Below are 15,605 nucleotides of genomic sequence, written 5' to 3'. Positions count from 1 at the left end.
TCAGTGTCACGTAAGTCACGGTGACATTCCTTCATCACTGAGTGGGTTATTGCTGAATATATCTCCTAGGACAAAGCTTTGGAGTCTAGACTCTAAATTAACGTCTGAATTTCAACAGGCAGTACATACAGGACGTTGTGCTGACTTTTTAAGCATCCCCCTAAACCATGTTCTTTCTGTTAATGAAGTGTTTCACTTTCCCTTTCGCAGACTATCTTCTGCGGTGACCCAAACGTAAAGCCTACACAGTTGTGTCCTGTACGCATGCAGATTTGTTATTGTCCCGTCTTTTATGTAAATGTTGAACTTTGAATTAGAACATTAAGGTATAACTAAATAAGGTTCCTATTAAGACTGCAGTTGAGGTTACTGCAATTATACAAATCATACGCCTTAGATAGAAACGGATTGTGTTCAGGACATTTAAAGGGGCAATCAGCAGTTGCTACATTCATTTTGGGATTTATAAATTCATGATATGTACCCATTGAGTCTTGAAGAATATAACGTATAAATAAATGCCTCATATTCTATTAAACACTGGGCAGGGGAACAGTGCAGAGTGGTTGATTAGATAGAACAGAGGATCATATTCTATTAAACACTGGGCAGGGGAACAGTGCAGAGTGGTTGATTAGATAGAACAGAGGATCATATTCTATTAAACACTGGGCAGGGGAACAGTGCAGAGTGGTTGATTAGATAGAACAGAGGATCATATTCTATTAAACACTGGGCAGGGGAACAGTACAGAGTGGTTGATTAGATAGAACAGAGGATCATATTCTATTAAACACTGGGCAGGGGAACAGTGCAGAGTGGTTGATTAGATAGAACAGAGGATCATATTCTATTAAACACTGGGCAGGGGAACAGTGCAGAGTGGTTGATTAGATAGAACAGAGGATGATATTCTATTAAACACTGGGCAGGGGAACAGTGCAGAGTGGTTGATTAGATAGAACAGAGGATCATATTCTATTAAACACTGGGCAGGGGAACAGTGCAGAGTGGTTGATTAGATAGAACAGAGGATCATATTCTATTAAACACTGGGCAGGGGAACAGTACAGAGTGGTTGATTAGATAGAACAGAGGATCATATTCTATTAAACACTGGGCAGGGGAACAGTACAGAGTGGTTGATTAGATAGAACAGAGGATCATATTCTATTAAACACTGGGCAGGGGAACAGTGCAGAGTGGTTGATTAGATAGAACAGGCCGTTTGATGACTAATCATATGACGCATCTATAGTAAAAACTCTCTTCAGGAAAAACAGTTGCTCTTGAGCGAAGCGTTTTGCTGATGAAGATGGTGAATACTTCAATAATGGGCCCTATTTAACATGCAAACCAAACTGAGATGACAGTATGTCTCCTCTGTACTGTACTATATTGGGGTGGAAGGGTAGAGTTCATCTGTCTCGTTTGTCTTTAGTCAGAGGGAGTTAGAGAGTGCAACTCGTACAACTCTAGAACATCCATATGTAGTTACTAGTGTAATGACAATAAAGGACTCAAATGAACCAATATTCTGGCATTGGGACTCCATACAGTTCAGCAGGCCTACGTAAATGTTAGAGTGCAGCTGACTCCCTACATGCACCCTGCAGTCTCTTCAGTAAGTGTGTGTGTGTGTGTGTGTGTGTGTGTGTGTGTGTGTGTGTGTGTGTGTGTGTGTGTGTGTGTGTGTGTGTGTGTGTGTGTGTGTGTGTGTGTGTGTGTGTGTGTGTGTGTGTGTGTGTGTGTGTGTGTGCACCACAGAAGGTTGGTGGCACCTTAATTGGGTCGGACGAGCTTGTGGTCATGGCTGGATGGGAATAAGTGGAATTGTATCAAATACATCAAACACATGGTTTCGATTACCTCAGTTCCAGACGTTTTATGAGCCGTACTTCCCTCAGCAGCCTCCACTGATGTGCATGCTCCTGTGCATGCGTGTGTGTGCATGTGAGAGAGAGAGCCAGGGTTCTACAGTCATTATCTCTCCTGTCATCTCTCCATGCTCTAGTCTTACCTACACTGTAAATGAACTCTCCTGTCATCTCTCCATGTTCTAGTCTTACCTATTAACTCTCCTGTCATCTCTCCATGTTCTAGTCTTACCTATCATCTCTCCATGCTCTAATCTTACCTACACTGTAAATGAACTCTCCTGTCATCTCTCCATGTTCTCGTCTTACCAATTAACTCTCCTGTCATCTCTCCAGCCTTACCTACAGAGTAAATTAACTCTCATGTCATCTCTCCATGCTCTAGTCTTACCTATTCATTCTCCTGTCATCTCTCCATGCTTCAGTCTTACCTACACAGTAAATTAACTCTCCTGTCATCTCTCCAGGCTCGTCTTACCTACACAGTATATTAACTCTCCTGTCATCTCTCCATGCTCCAGTCTTACCTACACAGTAAATTAACTCTCCTGTCATCTCTCCATGCTCCAGTCTTACATACACAGTAAATTAACTCTCCTGTCATCTCTCCATGCTCCAGTCTTACCTACACAGTCATTAACTCTCCTGTCATCTCTCCATGCTCCAGTCTTACCTACACAATAATGAACTCTCCTGTCATCTCTCCATGTTCCAGTCTTACCTACACAATAATTAACTCTCCTGTCATCTCTCCATGCTCCAGTCTTACCTACACAGTCATTAACTCTCCTGTCATCTCTCCATGCTCCAGTCTTACCTACACAGTCATTAACTCTCCTGTCATCTCTCCATGTTCCAGTCTTACCTACACAATAATTAACTCTCCTGTCATCTCTCCATGCTCCAGTCTTACCTACACAGTCATTAACTCTCCTGTCATCTCTCCATGCTCCAGTCTTACCTACACAGTAAATTAACTCTCCTGTCATCTCTCCATGCTCCAGTCTTACCTACACAATAATTAACTCTCCTGTCATCTCTCCATGCTCCAGTCTTACCTACACAGTAAATTAACTCTCTTGTCATTTCTCCATGCTCCAGTCTTACCTACACAATAATTAACTCTCCTGTCATCTCTCCATGCTCCAGTCTTACCTACACAATAATTAACTCTCCTGTCATCTCTCCATGCTCCAGTCTTACCTACACAATAATGAACTATCCTGTCATCTCTCCATGCTCCAGTCTTACCTACACAATAATTATCTCTCCTGTCATCTCTCCATGCTCCAGTCTTACCTACACAATAATTATCTCTCCTGTCATCTCTCCATGCTCCAGTCTTACCTAAACAGTCATTACCAGGTTGAACCCCCCCTGCTTCTCTCACACCACAGGAAATTGAATATGGGAGATGATTAAAGGTTTGCTTGCTCAGGCCATCACTGCACTTTACTAGAGCCTGACTATTGTCTGACAGTTTAATTACAAGAGACGCTGTGTTTATTGTTCTTTTAGCTTATTTAATCATAAAGTGTGAATAGTGAATAATGGTCTACATTCAAATCAAAGTTACTGAGGTAATGAGAGAAGGGGGTGACAGGGACCTATAGACAGAAAAAATGAAAGAAAGAAAGAGTATAATCTGGATTCTGGAATTGATGTACTAAACTCCAACAAAGATCCTTTATTCACATTCATGCCCGTACTGCATAGTGTACGTAATAGGCTCTTTCTCAGAAACAGGATGATGCATATTTTCATTGTTTTGATAACAATGTAGCATTCTACAGTAGCAGACAGCAATTTGGAAGGAGAGAAAGAGGTGAACATGATGAAAATAATGAAAATGATGATGAGAAAACAAAGGTTGACATTTACAATGTGTGGGCATATAACACAATCTATCATTCTCATCAGAGTGGAAAACCAAGGGTTTTGTTTTTAAATCAGATGAGTAATTTGATCATTTTGCATATGTAAATCGTATGACAGCGGCAGCATAGAGCAGAGACCAGTACTAGGGTATCTTTGACGTAAAAGCCCACAACTCAAAGATGGACAGTAGCTTATATAAGGAGGGGGAATTGTTGTTACAGCTAATACTACAGATCACCTTAAAGGGGATCACAATGATCAAATGCAACATGACACAGGATTGGTTAAATCCTAATGGTTTCACAACCGCAAAACCTCATTGTCATATGGCTCAGCATCCAGGATATGCAGTCAAAACTGATATCTGATCTTGTTTAGCATGGTGTCATTCTGGGTGCGTCCAACATGGCACCCTATTCCCTATATAGTTCACTATTTTTGACCAGAGGACCCTGGTCAAAGGTAGTGCACTACATAGGGAATAGGGTGCCATGTGGAACGCATCCAGAGTATTTACTTCCCATAACTAATAGACTCCTCATATTGAGTAGGTTCCTAGAAGCTGTGTTGCCAGGAGAATCATTTCCTGTGATGCGTGAACACATGTTGTATTGTAAACAGGGATGTGTTTGAATATTAGTAGTCATCATCGGGGATGGTTTGTTTGTACAGTGGACATTTTTGTGAAAGGCTTAACAAGGATTTCCTACATTATTCATGTTTAGGCGCACACACATCACACACGGTTGAGCTACACTGTATTTAGTTTAGAAATCAGATATCACTGGATTGGAGTGGACTTTCATACACAGAAAAATTACACACAAACTGCAAAAATAAGGGAATAACCACTTCAATTGAGTTTAAAGATTAAGCTTATAGTTCATCGTTTTGAACGAAAAAAAAAACGATACGAAAAATTGTGTAGGCTAGACTGAAATTATTTTCTCTTGGTTCATACCAGTATTCCCATCCAACCACTGAGACTTCCATTAGGGTTCTAGAATAGAATGACATCAGGAGTCAGGGGACATGGGAAGCCATATTGTTGCACAGTAGTATGTCATCTACCCAGCCTGTTGGCCCACTGGCTTCCCTTGCTCCAGGAAAAATAACACATTTAAATGAAATAACAGCTATTACGGGTGCCATCTGACATGCCGATCTCATCTGGAGAGCTGAGTGCTGTAATGTGGGTGTAATAGCACCATGGGTTTACATAAACTGTGACTCAACCAGGACTAGTCTTCATCATTGTCACCATCATTCTCACCTTCGTCGTTATCGTCATTGTCATCAATATAATTATCTGCATAATCATTGGCATTGCCACACACAACAGCATGCACATTCATATCACTTCAATAGGATTAACTTTTTAAACACAGTTATCAAATCAAATCAAATAATAAAAAATGTATTAGTCACATGCGCCGAATACAACAGTGAAATGCAAATAGTCTGGGTAGCCATTTGATTAGGTGTTCAGGAGTCTTATGGCTTGGGGGTAGAAGCTGTTTAGAAGCCTCTTGGACCTAGACTTGGCGCTCCGGTACCGCTTGCCGTGCGGTAGCAGAGAGAACAGTCTATTACTAGGGTGGCTGGAGTCTTTGACAATTTTTAGGGCCTTCCTCTGACACCGCCTGGTATAGAGGTCCTTGATTGCAGGAAGCTTGGCCCCAGTGATGTACTGGGCCGTTCGCACTACCCTCTGTAGTGCCTTGCGGTCGGAGGCCGAGCAGTTGTCGTACCAGGCAGTGATGCAACCAGTCTGAATGCTCCCGATGGTGTAGCTGTAGAACCTTTTGAGGATCTGAGGACCCATGCCAAATCTTTTCAGTTTCCTGAGGGAGAATAGGTTTTGTTGTGCCCTCTTCACGACTGTCTTGGTGTGCTTGGACCATGTTAGTTTGTTGGTGATGTGGACACCAAGGAACTTGAAGCTCTCAACCTCCTCCACTGCAGCCCTTTCGATGAGAATGGGGGTGTGCTCAGTCCTCTTTTTCCTGTAGTCCACAATCATCTCCTTTGTTTTGATCATGTTGAGGGAGAGGTTGTTGTCCTGGCACCACACTGCCAGGTCTCTGACCTCCTCCCTATGGGCTGTCTCGTTGTTTTCGGTGATCAGGCCTACCACTGTTGTGTCATCGGCAAACTTAATGATTGTGTTGGAGTCGTGCCTGGCCGCGCAGTCATGAGTGAACAGGGAGTACAGGAGGGGACTGAGCAAGCACCCCTGAGGGGCCCCTGTGTTGAGGATCAGCGTGGTAGATGTGTTGTTACCTACCCTTACCCCCCGGGGGTGGCCCGTCAGGAAGTCCAGGATCCAGTTGCAGAGGGAGGTGTTTAGTCCCAGGGTCCTTAGCTTATTGATGAGCTTTGAGGGCACTATGGTTTTGAACGCTGAGCTGTAGTCAATGAATAGCATTCTCACATAGGTGTTCCTTTTGTCCAGGTGGGAAAGGGCAGTATGGAGTGCAATAGAGATTGCATCATCCGTGGATATGCTGGGGTGGTATGCAAATTGGAGTGGGTCTAGGGTTTCTGGTTTCTACGAACTATAGTATTCAGGTCCATTAATACCCTAGACAGAGGCAACATCAGCAATCATCAGAGGTGAAAGTAATTGCTCAAATCCTTCCCAACCTGTCCTCTCCCTTTTGACTGTTTACTCACTGGGCAAACTGTGATAAGGACAAGACAGCTGTAGACCATCATTATGGCAACTGGCTGCTTTCAACTTTATCTGCCTGTAGCTCTTCTTTCCCAACAAACACTTTCACAGTTAATAAAGCTGTTAACAGTATCAAGACAGTTTGAATTAAAAGAGAGATGACGGCCTACATTCAGCCCAATACAAAAGGATCAGTCCTTGACTGACTAGGACTGTTCTACAGATATGGTTCCTAGAAGAAATTCAGCAAGGAAACGTTTTATAACGACTCAATTAGACATATTTCAATGGACGCTTTTGTAACAAATCCCTATGTGAAACATATATTGACTGAAGACATTGCTAATGCACAATCAAATATTAACTTCATGATTCATCTTGACTGTTATGTTTTATGTAGGTGCATATTCAGTATCTTATAAATCAAATCAAATCAAATGTATTTATATAGCCCTTCTTACATCAGCTGATATCTCAAAGTGCTGTACAGAAACCCAGCCTAAAACCCCAAACAGCAAGTAATGCAGGTGTAGAAGCACGGTGGCTAGGAAAAACTCCCTAGAAAGGCCAAAACCTAGGAAGAAACCTAGAGAGGAACCAGGCTATGAGGGGTGGCCAGTCCTCGTCTGGCTGTGCCGGGTGGAGATTATAACAGAACATGGCCAAGATGTTAAAATGTTCATAGATGACCAGCATGGTCAAATAATAATAATCACAGTAGTTGTCGAGGGTGCAACATGTCAGCACCTCAAGAGTAAATGTCAGTTGGCTTTTCATAGCCGATCATTGAGAGTATCTCTACCAGTCCTGCTGTCTCTAGAGAGTTGAAAACAGCAGGTCTGGTACAGGTAGCATTCAAATTAGGCAACCGATAATGTCAATTGCATCAATTTGACATTAATGATTCATGTCGGTTGGATTTTAATCTAGGCTACAACTTGTGTTGTTGGTCTAACTGGCGACAACATGAGACCACGAGGCATTTATTTTTGCCATGCTTCATGAAGTTTTGAAATGAGATGAGGATTTGGTTTCATTATACAGGTGCTAACTCTTGGCTCTATGTGATATAATCTCTCAGAGCAAGATGAGTATGTCTGTGAATATCTCAGCTGTAATGTCTAGCACCCTACTTTATGACAGAACTAATGTGATAGCATCGGGATCATCTCATGTTTTATGACTGAGAAGTCATTTTATTGATCTCTGTTATCTAGTGAACATTTTCATTATGTAAATTTACATATTTACTCCATTATTAAAGGCAAACACAAAGCGTATTATAATACATGTCAAAGTACAATTTCACAAATATCCTATTATCTAAGGTAAAATAAATCTAAGGAATTGCGTCCGTTTATGCGTGAAATTCTCTTCTGATGACTGGATACATTATGATGACGTTTTTGGAGAAGTACTTATACCTATCAAGACACTAAAATTGCGTTATGAACTTAACTCATACAACATACATTTTGAGCATCCTCCTGAGTATTTGGCTTCGTGACACACAAGCTTGTCCAGCCGTGCGATTTCAAAGAAAGCTGATTGGCTCAATCGCAAGTGGTTTTTTTCTAACTGCAAGAGGGTAATATATTTGTTACAGAGCCTCACAATCAACAGTTCCTACAGCAACACATCAGGACTTGGACTAAACAGAAAAACAGAGGCAAGTATTGGCTTTTCTTGGTTTGTTTCTTCTTGGCAACTTTGTTACTTTGGAAAGAAGATCACTGAGTTTAATTTAGTGTCCACTTGGGCACATACATGGCTTTTTTCGTATTGTCCATGTTTTATCACTTCGTGAGAAATTAACAGTAAGTAAAACTCTTCATCACAAACGTTTTCTAATCCAGTATTTGTTTGCTTCTCTGCCCAAAATATTTTCTCTAGTCTATGGCTGTGCCGGGGAACTCACTACGGATACTGCTTCTCGGTGCGTATTTTGCGCTGACGGTCGGAGCGGACTGCGAGAAGGACTGTGCGCTCTGCCTCAGCCGTCTACGGGGGCATCAGACGGCGATTACCACTCTGGTAGGTCAAGTACATTTGGACATGTTTTAAAGCATATATTTAAAGTAAAGTAACGGGGTGATACTTTTTCCCGCGTCTAACTTGTTCGTAAGGAAAGATTACGCAGTAGGCTACGCACCTGTGTTTTTTGGTCACCAAAAGACGCAATGGATAGGCAATGTTCCATGAGGTGCGTGTATCCTTGGAACACGACTTTATTAAACTCTTTTTCATTTATTTTGATGCACGTAGACAATGTAATACCAATTAAATTAGGCAACCGATAATGTCAATTGCATCAATTTGACATTAATGATTCATGTCGGTTGGATTTTAATCTAGGCTACAACTTGTGTTGTTGGTCTAACTGGCGACAACATGAGACCACGAGGCATTTCTTTTTGCCATGCTTCATGAAGTTTTGAAATTAGATGAGGATTTGGTTTCATTTATTACATATAGCCTGTAGTAAAACCAAGACTGTTGCGCATCATCAATTTCACGGGAGCCTTGTCACTTCGATTCTTGAAATGTTGGCTATTAAAGGCAATTGAGGAGTGACTGAATCAGTGTCTGATTAGCCATTCAATAGTACTGGCCTATCCCAAATTCTCAACATCGAACAAAAAGTATAAAATCTTACCACAATGGCATAAATTCAGTATCTCCATCAAACCTGTCTTTATTTGTGGCCCTTAGCATGTTTTAGCTCCATCAGGGGGCAGCATGTTGGTGGTCCAATACAGCCTCAATAAAAATGTTGGTAGATAGCATATTTTCATATCATTCAAATACCCCCAGTAAAATAAACATTCATTTGAGAAGTTATTTTCTATCAGATAATGTATTTAGAATTATATGTAGGCTATACAAAAGCACTCTTCTCCTTCTGCTTTGACAGCTCAGACATAAAAATACATGTTTATGAGGCATTAAAGATGTAGGCTTTGAGGAACATCAGGCTTTGAGGAACATCATGTCTCATTAACTGTTATTCTAAAAAGTGGTCAAATGCACCAGATAAGTGTCTTTCCATCTGTTTCAATATAATGACTCTTAAAACGAGTAGAGCATGAACATCACATTGGAATAGGCAAATAGAATGAATTTGTTCATACATCCAACCGTGTTTCTCCGACAATGGCGAGAGTAGCAGCCACACCCAGAGTATTCCATGCACCAGAATTTGACTTGTTTTATCCCGTGTTAAATATTGTTTAATTAAACACTACTTTATATGTAAAATATGCTTTTTTTTATTGAAAACAAATACATCACTCTGTCACTCCAGTCAATACAGTTGCAAGAAAAAATATGTGAACCCTTTGGAATTACCTGGATTTAAGCATAAATTGGTCTTACAATTTGATCTGATCTTCATCTAAGTCAACAATAGACAAGCACAGTTTGCTTAAACTAATAACACACAAACAATTATACGTTTTCATGTCTTTATTGAACACACCGTGTAAACATTCACAGTGCAGGGTGGAAAAAGTATGTGAACCCTTGGATTTAATAACTGGTTGACCCTCCTTTGGCAGCAATAACCTCAACCAAACGTTTCCTGTAGTTGCGGATCAGACCTGCACAACGGTCAGGAGGAATTTTGGACCATTCCTCTATACAAAACTGTTTCAGTTCAGCAATATTCTTGGGATGTCTGGTATGAACCATTCTCTTGAGGTCATGCCACAGCATTTCAATCGGGTTGAGGTCAGGACTCTGACTGGGCCACTCCAGAAGGCGTATTTTCTTCTGTTGAAGCCATTCTGTTCTTGATTTACTTCTGTGTTTTGGGTCGTTGTCCTGTTGCATCACCCAACTTCTGTTGAGCTTCAATTGGTATTCTCCTGCAAAATGTCTTGATAAACTTGGGAATTCATTTTTCCGTTAATGATAGCAAGCTGTCCAGGCCCTGAGGCAGCAAAGCAGCCCCAAACCATGATGCTCCCTGCACCATACTTTACAGTTGAGGATGAGGTTTTGATGTTGGTGTGGTGTGCCTTTTTTTCTCCACACATAGTGTTGTGTGTTCCTTCCAAACAACTCAACTTTAGTTTAATCTGTCCACAGAATATTTTGCCAGTAGCGCTGTGGAACATCCAGGTGCTCTTTTGCGAACTTCAGACATGCAGCAATGTTTTTTTTGGACTGCAGTGGCTTCTTCCATGGTGTCCTCCCATTAACACCATTCTTGTTTAGTGTTTTACGTATCATAAACTTGTCAAAAGTGATGTTAGCATGTTCCAGAGATTTCTGTAAGTCTTTAGCTGACACTCTAGAGTTCTTCTTAACCTCATTGAGCATTCTCTGTGCTCTTGCAGTCATCTTTGCAGGACGGCCACTTCTAGGGAGAGTAGCAACAGTGAGGAACTTTCTCCATTTATAGACAATTTACCATGGACTGATGAACATCAAGGCTTTAAGAGATACTTTTAGAGATACTTTTGTAACCCTTTCCAGCTTTATGCAAGTCAACAATTCTTCATCTTAGGTCTTCTGAGATCTCTTTTGTTTGAGGCATGGTTCACATCAGGCAATGCTTCTTGTGAATAGCAAATCAAATTTAGTGAGTGTTTTTTTTATAGGGCAGTGCAGGTCTAACCAACATCTCCAATCTCGTCTGATTGATTGGACTCCAAGTTAGCTGACTCCTGACTCCAATTAGCTTTTGTCTAATTCATTAGCCTAGGGGTTCACATACTTTTTTCAACCTACACTGTGAATGTTTAAATTATGTATTCAATATAGACAAGAAAAATACAATAATTTGTGTTATTAGTTTAAGCACAAAGTGTTTGTCTATTGTTGTGACTTAAAATTTTATGACCAATTTATGCAGAAATCTAGGTCATTCCTAAGGGTTCACATACTTTTTCTTGCCATTGCTGCTTCACGGCTGTGTACCATGAGCCCCTTGATAGAGACAAGTCTCCAATGAAACTAGATTTCCAGTAAGGTATGGGTTTGTGAGCGCTGATCCACCTCTGTGTTTTGAGGTTCCTCTTCCCTTCCTGTCTTTACAGACATGCTCAATAGAATGTGAGGGCAGCCTGGACACCACGAAGCTCCGCCTCTGCCGAGACGTCCTATTAGAGGAGGAGCGCGTTGTAGTAGATGACGTCAAACAGGAAGAGGTGCAGGGCCAGCAGCACCAACTGGCCAAGAAGTATGGCGGCTTCATGAAGCGCTACGGGGGGTTCATGATCAGGAGGCGCTCACCCGTAGAGGAGGGGCGAGTGCAGGGAGGAGAGAACAGCCCTGTGGCTGAGGAAGAGGACATCCGTCTGGAGATCCTGAAGATTCTGAATGCAGAGGCTGAGGACCAGAGGGATGGAGAAGTGGCCAAGCGCTATGGGGGGTTCATGAGAAGAGGGGGGGACTTGGGGGGCCTGGAGGGGGTGGGCAGGCCATTGAAGAAGCGCTACGGGGGCTTCATGAGGAGGGTGGGAAGGCCTGAGTGGCTGGAGGATCAGAAGAACCAGGGGGGTCTCCTGAAACGCTCCTGGGAGGGGGGGCGGGGTGACTCCCCCCTGGCTGAAATACAGAAGAGATATGGAGGATTCATGGACTAGGGGTCGGCCCCTCCTCCAACCTCTCCTGAGTCTGGACTCTCAATGTTGATTAGATTATCCATTCTTGTTCCGTTGTAAAGCTTCACTGTCATGCTTTTTGTTTGATTGGGTTTAATGTGACAAAAAAAGAGTACTGTATGTTTTATGGTTTTGGTTATTTATAAAATAACCTGTGTTCATTGTGGTGTACGAGGCTGGGGCATGTGTGGAAAACCAATCGTGGCATGACCTGTTTGTTTTCTTTCCCTTTGTCTTGCCACTGGTTTTTAAAGGGATAGTTCACTTTTTTTAAATGTTAGTCGAGTTTCCACTTAAAAACTGTCATCCAAACTATTTTTAAGTTTGTTAGTTGGTTATTTAGTAATGGCCAGAATCTCCTGGCGAGGTAAAATTAAAATAAGCTACAGCTTCAAAAAAGTTAATTATCGCTTTAAGTGGCCATAGAACATTTTCTGAAGCTTCCATTTCCACCACAAAGTCTCACAAAAGGCTGTAACTATGGGGGAGTAGGCTATTGTGGCCTTTCCATTGGTGGTTTGGTCTTTGGAACTGAAGGGCCCATCAATGTTATCTGCTTTGTTGTTGGAACATGGAGGTACCCTACTCTAAGTACTGCTATACCAGTGTGTTGTAGTTATCCATCTAATGGCAGTGTGTCGGTCGCTTTTCATTGTTATTATAATAACCATGTTGCTCTTTCCACCGTGCTCACACTTATCCCAGTATGCTGATGTTGAAACATGTTGCTTTCAGTCGATAAATGCCCTCATTTTTTCTTCTTTCCATTGAGAACAGAGCAGCATTTCAGACCAATTAGTTGTACAAAACATAATAAACCCATGTATCCTGCAAAAATAAGTGGACTCCACTGGCTGTTTGATGTGTTTTTCTGCTTGGGAAGTGGAGCCAATGTTCCTGCCTCACTCTGCCAAGCCCACCTGAGATAATAACTCTGGTGTTCATGGTGAAGATTGTATTTATTTGATGCATTCACTCAGCTTCACTTAGCCCTATGTCTATCTTTTTTTGTACAGATTGCTCAAGTGAGCGCAAAATATTAACCGTTTTTAGTTTCTTAGCTCCCTAACGTCTCAGACTACCAAAACTTCACTGATTGATATTTTGCTTAACTTAATCTCCCCCCAGAGGTTTATATGAAGAATGCTCTTCCTCACAATAAGGCAGTATTTTAAATGACTCACAAGTTAGATATACAAAACAGGATAGATAGCCCCCTCTCCTGTCAGACACATTAATTTATATTTTTAATTTCTCTAACTTCACTTCTCAATGGTAGTTGTTTCCAAAGGCACCACCCTATCTATATCCACAGCCATTAACTTCCAAAATGTTGGCAGATACATACATAATGTAAGGAATAAACGCGTATGTTTTTTACATTACCTCGGGAAATAATGGACGACGCTGCGGGATGAGGCGGAGCCGAGTTCCTTTGTGTAGTTCATTTTTCAAAGGTCATAGAGTACCACAGTAATACCCATAAGCACCCATAAAACCTAGCAGTCAAACAGGGAAATGATTCCAATCGTTTTTCCACCATTCATTTTTCCCAAAGGGGATTTTAGAAAAACTTAAAATAAAGGCAGTGTTTTGTGTTTGTTTACCCAGGCATGACGTTTTGAAAATCTCACTAAGACAAGGTGACTTTTATCAGTATATTCGCCTGTATTTACCCCCAAAAATGAAATGCTAATTAGCTACTAATTTGGCTATCATAAAGAATTACAAATGCCATGATGATCTGGATGAGACTGCCGAATCGAGGCAAAGGTAAGAATCTCTGATGTTAGCTAAATGTAGTAATTCAAAATTTGGCTACATTTCTTTGAATTGATAATTCTGTGAACTGTCTCATGCAAGTTTTAAATTGACACAATACCTGTTAGCAAAGGTGTCAGCTAGAGATGACGTGCAGGAGCTTGCAGGGATTTGTAGTTTTGCATGAGGCCTACTTTGATGCTAATTAGCATTTTAGAATCTGAGAGTAAATAGAGCTGAATATATTGATAAGTCACCTTGTCCGAGAGAGATTTACATGTTATCAAAACATCACGCCAGGATAAGCCTACACGAAACACAGCCCTTATTTTAAGTGTTTCTAAAATTCCCTATAGGAAAAATTAATGGTTTAAAAACGATAGGAACCATTTCCCTGTTTGACCGCTAGGTTTTATGGGTCTTATGACACCTCCACTGTGGGGTTCTATGTACAGAACATTGGCGTTTATCCCGCTTATAACAGTTGCCAAAGAAAACAATATGAAAGCACACGCAAATTCATACTTTCTCATCTTTTGGTTGCTAGAGATGCGACCCAGTTGTTCTTTTGATTAGTTCGACATTTACGGACGTGACTCAGTCATTCGTTCTTTATGTTCCGTTGCCATGTTCATTGGCAACGTTCTAATCTCTTGCTTGCTGCTAGCTAGCCAACTAGCCATGGCTGCACAGTCACTACCTCTGCAGCCAGAATAACTGCAAAGTTTATTCTGTTGCGTTTGTTAAAACTGTTTATCCCGTTTATACCACAGTTGCCAAAGAAAACATTACTAACACACACATTTACCGAATATAAATAAAATGTTGTCGTTGATATTTTAATTTATATAAGCAATATAAATAAAATGTTGTCTTTGATATTTTAATTTATATAAGCAACTTCATACTTTCTCATCTTTTGGTTGCTAGAGACACGACCCAGTCGTTCGTTTGATTAGTTCTGTCACACCCTGATCTGCTTCCCCTGTCTTTGTGATTGTCTCCACCCACCTCCATGTGTCGCCCATCTTCCCCATTATCCCCTGTGTATTTATACCCGTGTTCTCTGTTTGTCTGTTGCCAGTTTGTCTTGTTTGTGAAGTCAACCAGCGTTTTTGTATTCAGCTCCTGCTTTTCCCCAGTCTCTCTTTTCTCATCCTCCTGGTTTTTGATCCTTGCCTGTCCTGACCCTGTACCCGCCCCCTGACCACTCTGCCTGCCCCTGAGCCTGCCTGCCATTCTGTACCTTTGCCCCACTACTCTGGATTACCGACCTCTGCCTGACCTGACCTTGAGCCTGCATGCCGTCCTGTACCTTTGCCCCTGTTGCTGTAATAAACACTGTTACTTCGACACAGTCGGCACCTGGGTCTTAATGTTTTGTCATAATGTTTTGTCAAAATATATCACTCATCTTGAAAAAACATATACTAAAAACTTGAACTTTTTTTATGTGTGGAAATTTTTGTTTTGACATTCTACAAGAGAAACTATCTAAATAATGTTCTAAAATATAGTCTGCAGGCACTTGTGAATGACAAACATCAATAAATCCCATAATTCCTTGTGTAGTTCCAGAGCTCGAGTTTTGACAAAGAACATGGATATACTGACAAGATACAAGTCTCTGTGCCCTAACAATGGGAGTCGTTGTCCACAAAGCAACATGGGCGAGCTGTCTAGCTCCCAATCATGTTTGAATATTCGATGAGGGTTGTTGACGTCAGCCGCCTGTATTCAATGGAGAGATACGATGCTACTAGCCTCATCCGATATAAAGTGTTTTTTTTTTCTCAAAGTTGCCGT

At 41.3% G+C, this 15,605-nt stretch overlaps 1 protein-coding gene across 1 annotated transcript; it reads left to right on the top strand.

Annotated features, from left to right (window-relative positions):
- The first annotated feature begins 7,797 nt into the window (after window positions 1–7,797).
- Window positions 7,798–12,878, top strand: LOC106599210 (proenkephalin-A). The gene is made up of 3 exons (XM_014190330.2): window positions 7,798–8,098; window positions 8,323–8,463; window positions 11,472–12,878. The coding sequence occupies exons 2-3, from the start codon at window positions 8,326–8,328 to the stop codon at window positions 12,018–12,020; spliced, it is 687 nt and encodes a 228-aa protein (XP_014045805.1). The 5' UTR covers window positions 7,798–8,098; window positions 8,323–8,325; the 3' UTR covers window positions 12,021–12,878.
- Window positions 12,879–15,605: the final 2,727 nt, after the last annotated feature.

This window comes from Salmo salar, chromosome ssa03 (assembly GCF_905237065.1).
Source record: "Salmo salar chromosome ssa03, Ssal_v3.1, whole genome shotgun sequence".
In the NCBI taxonomy this organism is placed as follows: domain Eukaryota; kingdom Metazoa; phylum Chordata; class Actinopteri; order Salmoniformes; family Salmonidae; genus Salmo; species Salmo salar.
The sequence above is the reverse complement of the archived record's forward strand: the minus strand, read 5'-3'. Positions and strand labels throughout refer to the sequence as shown.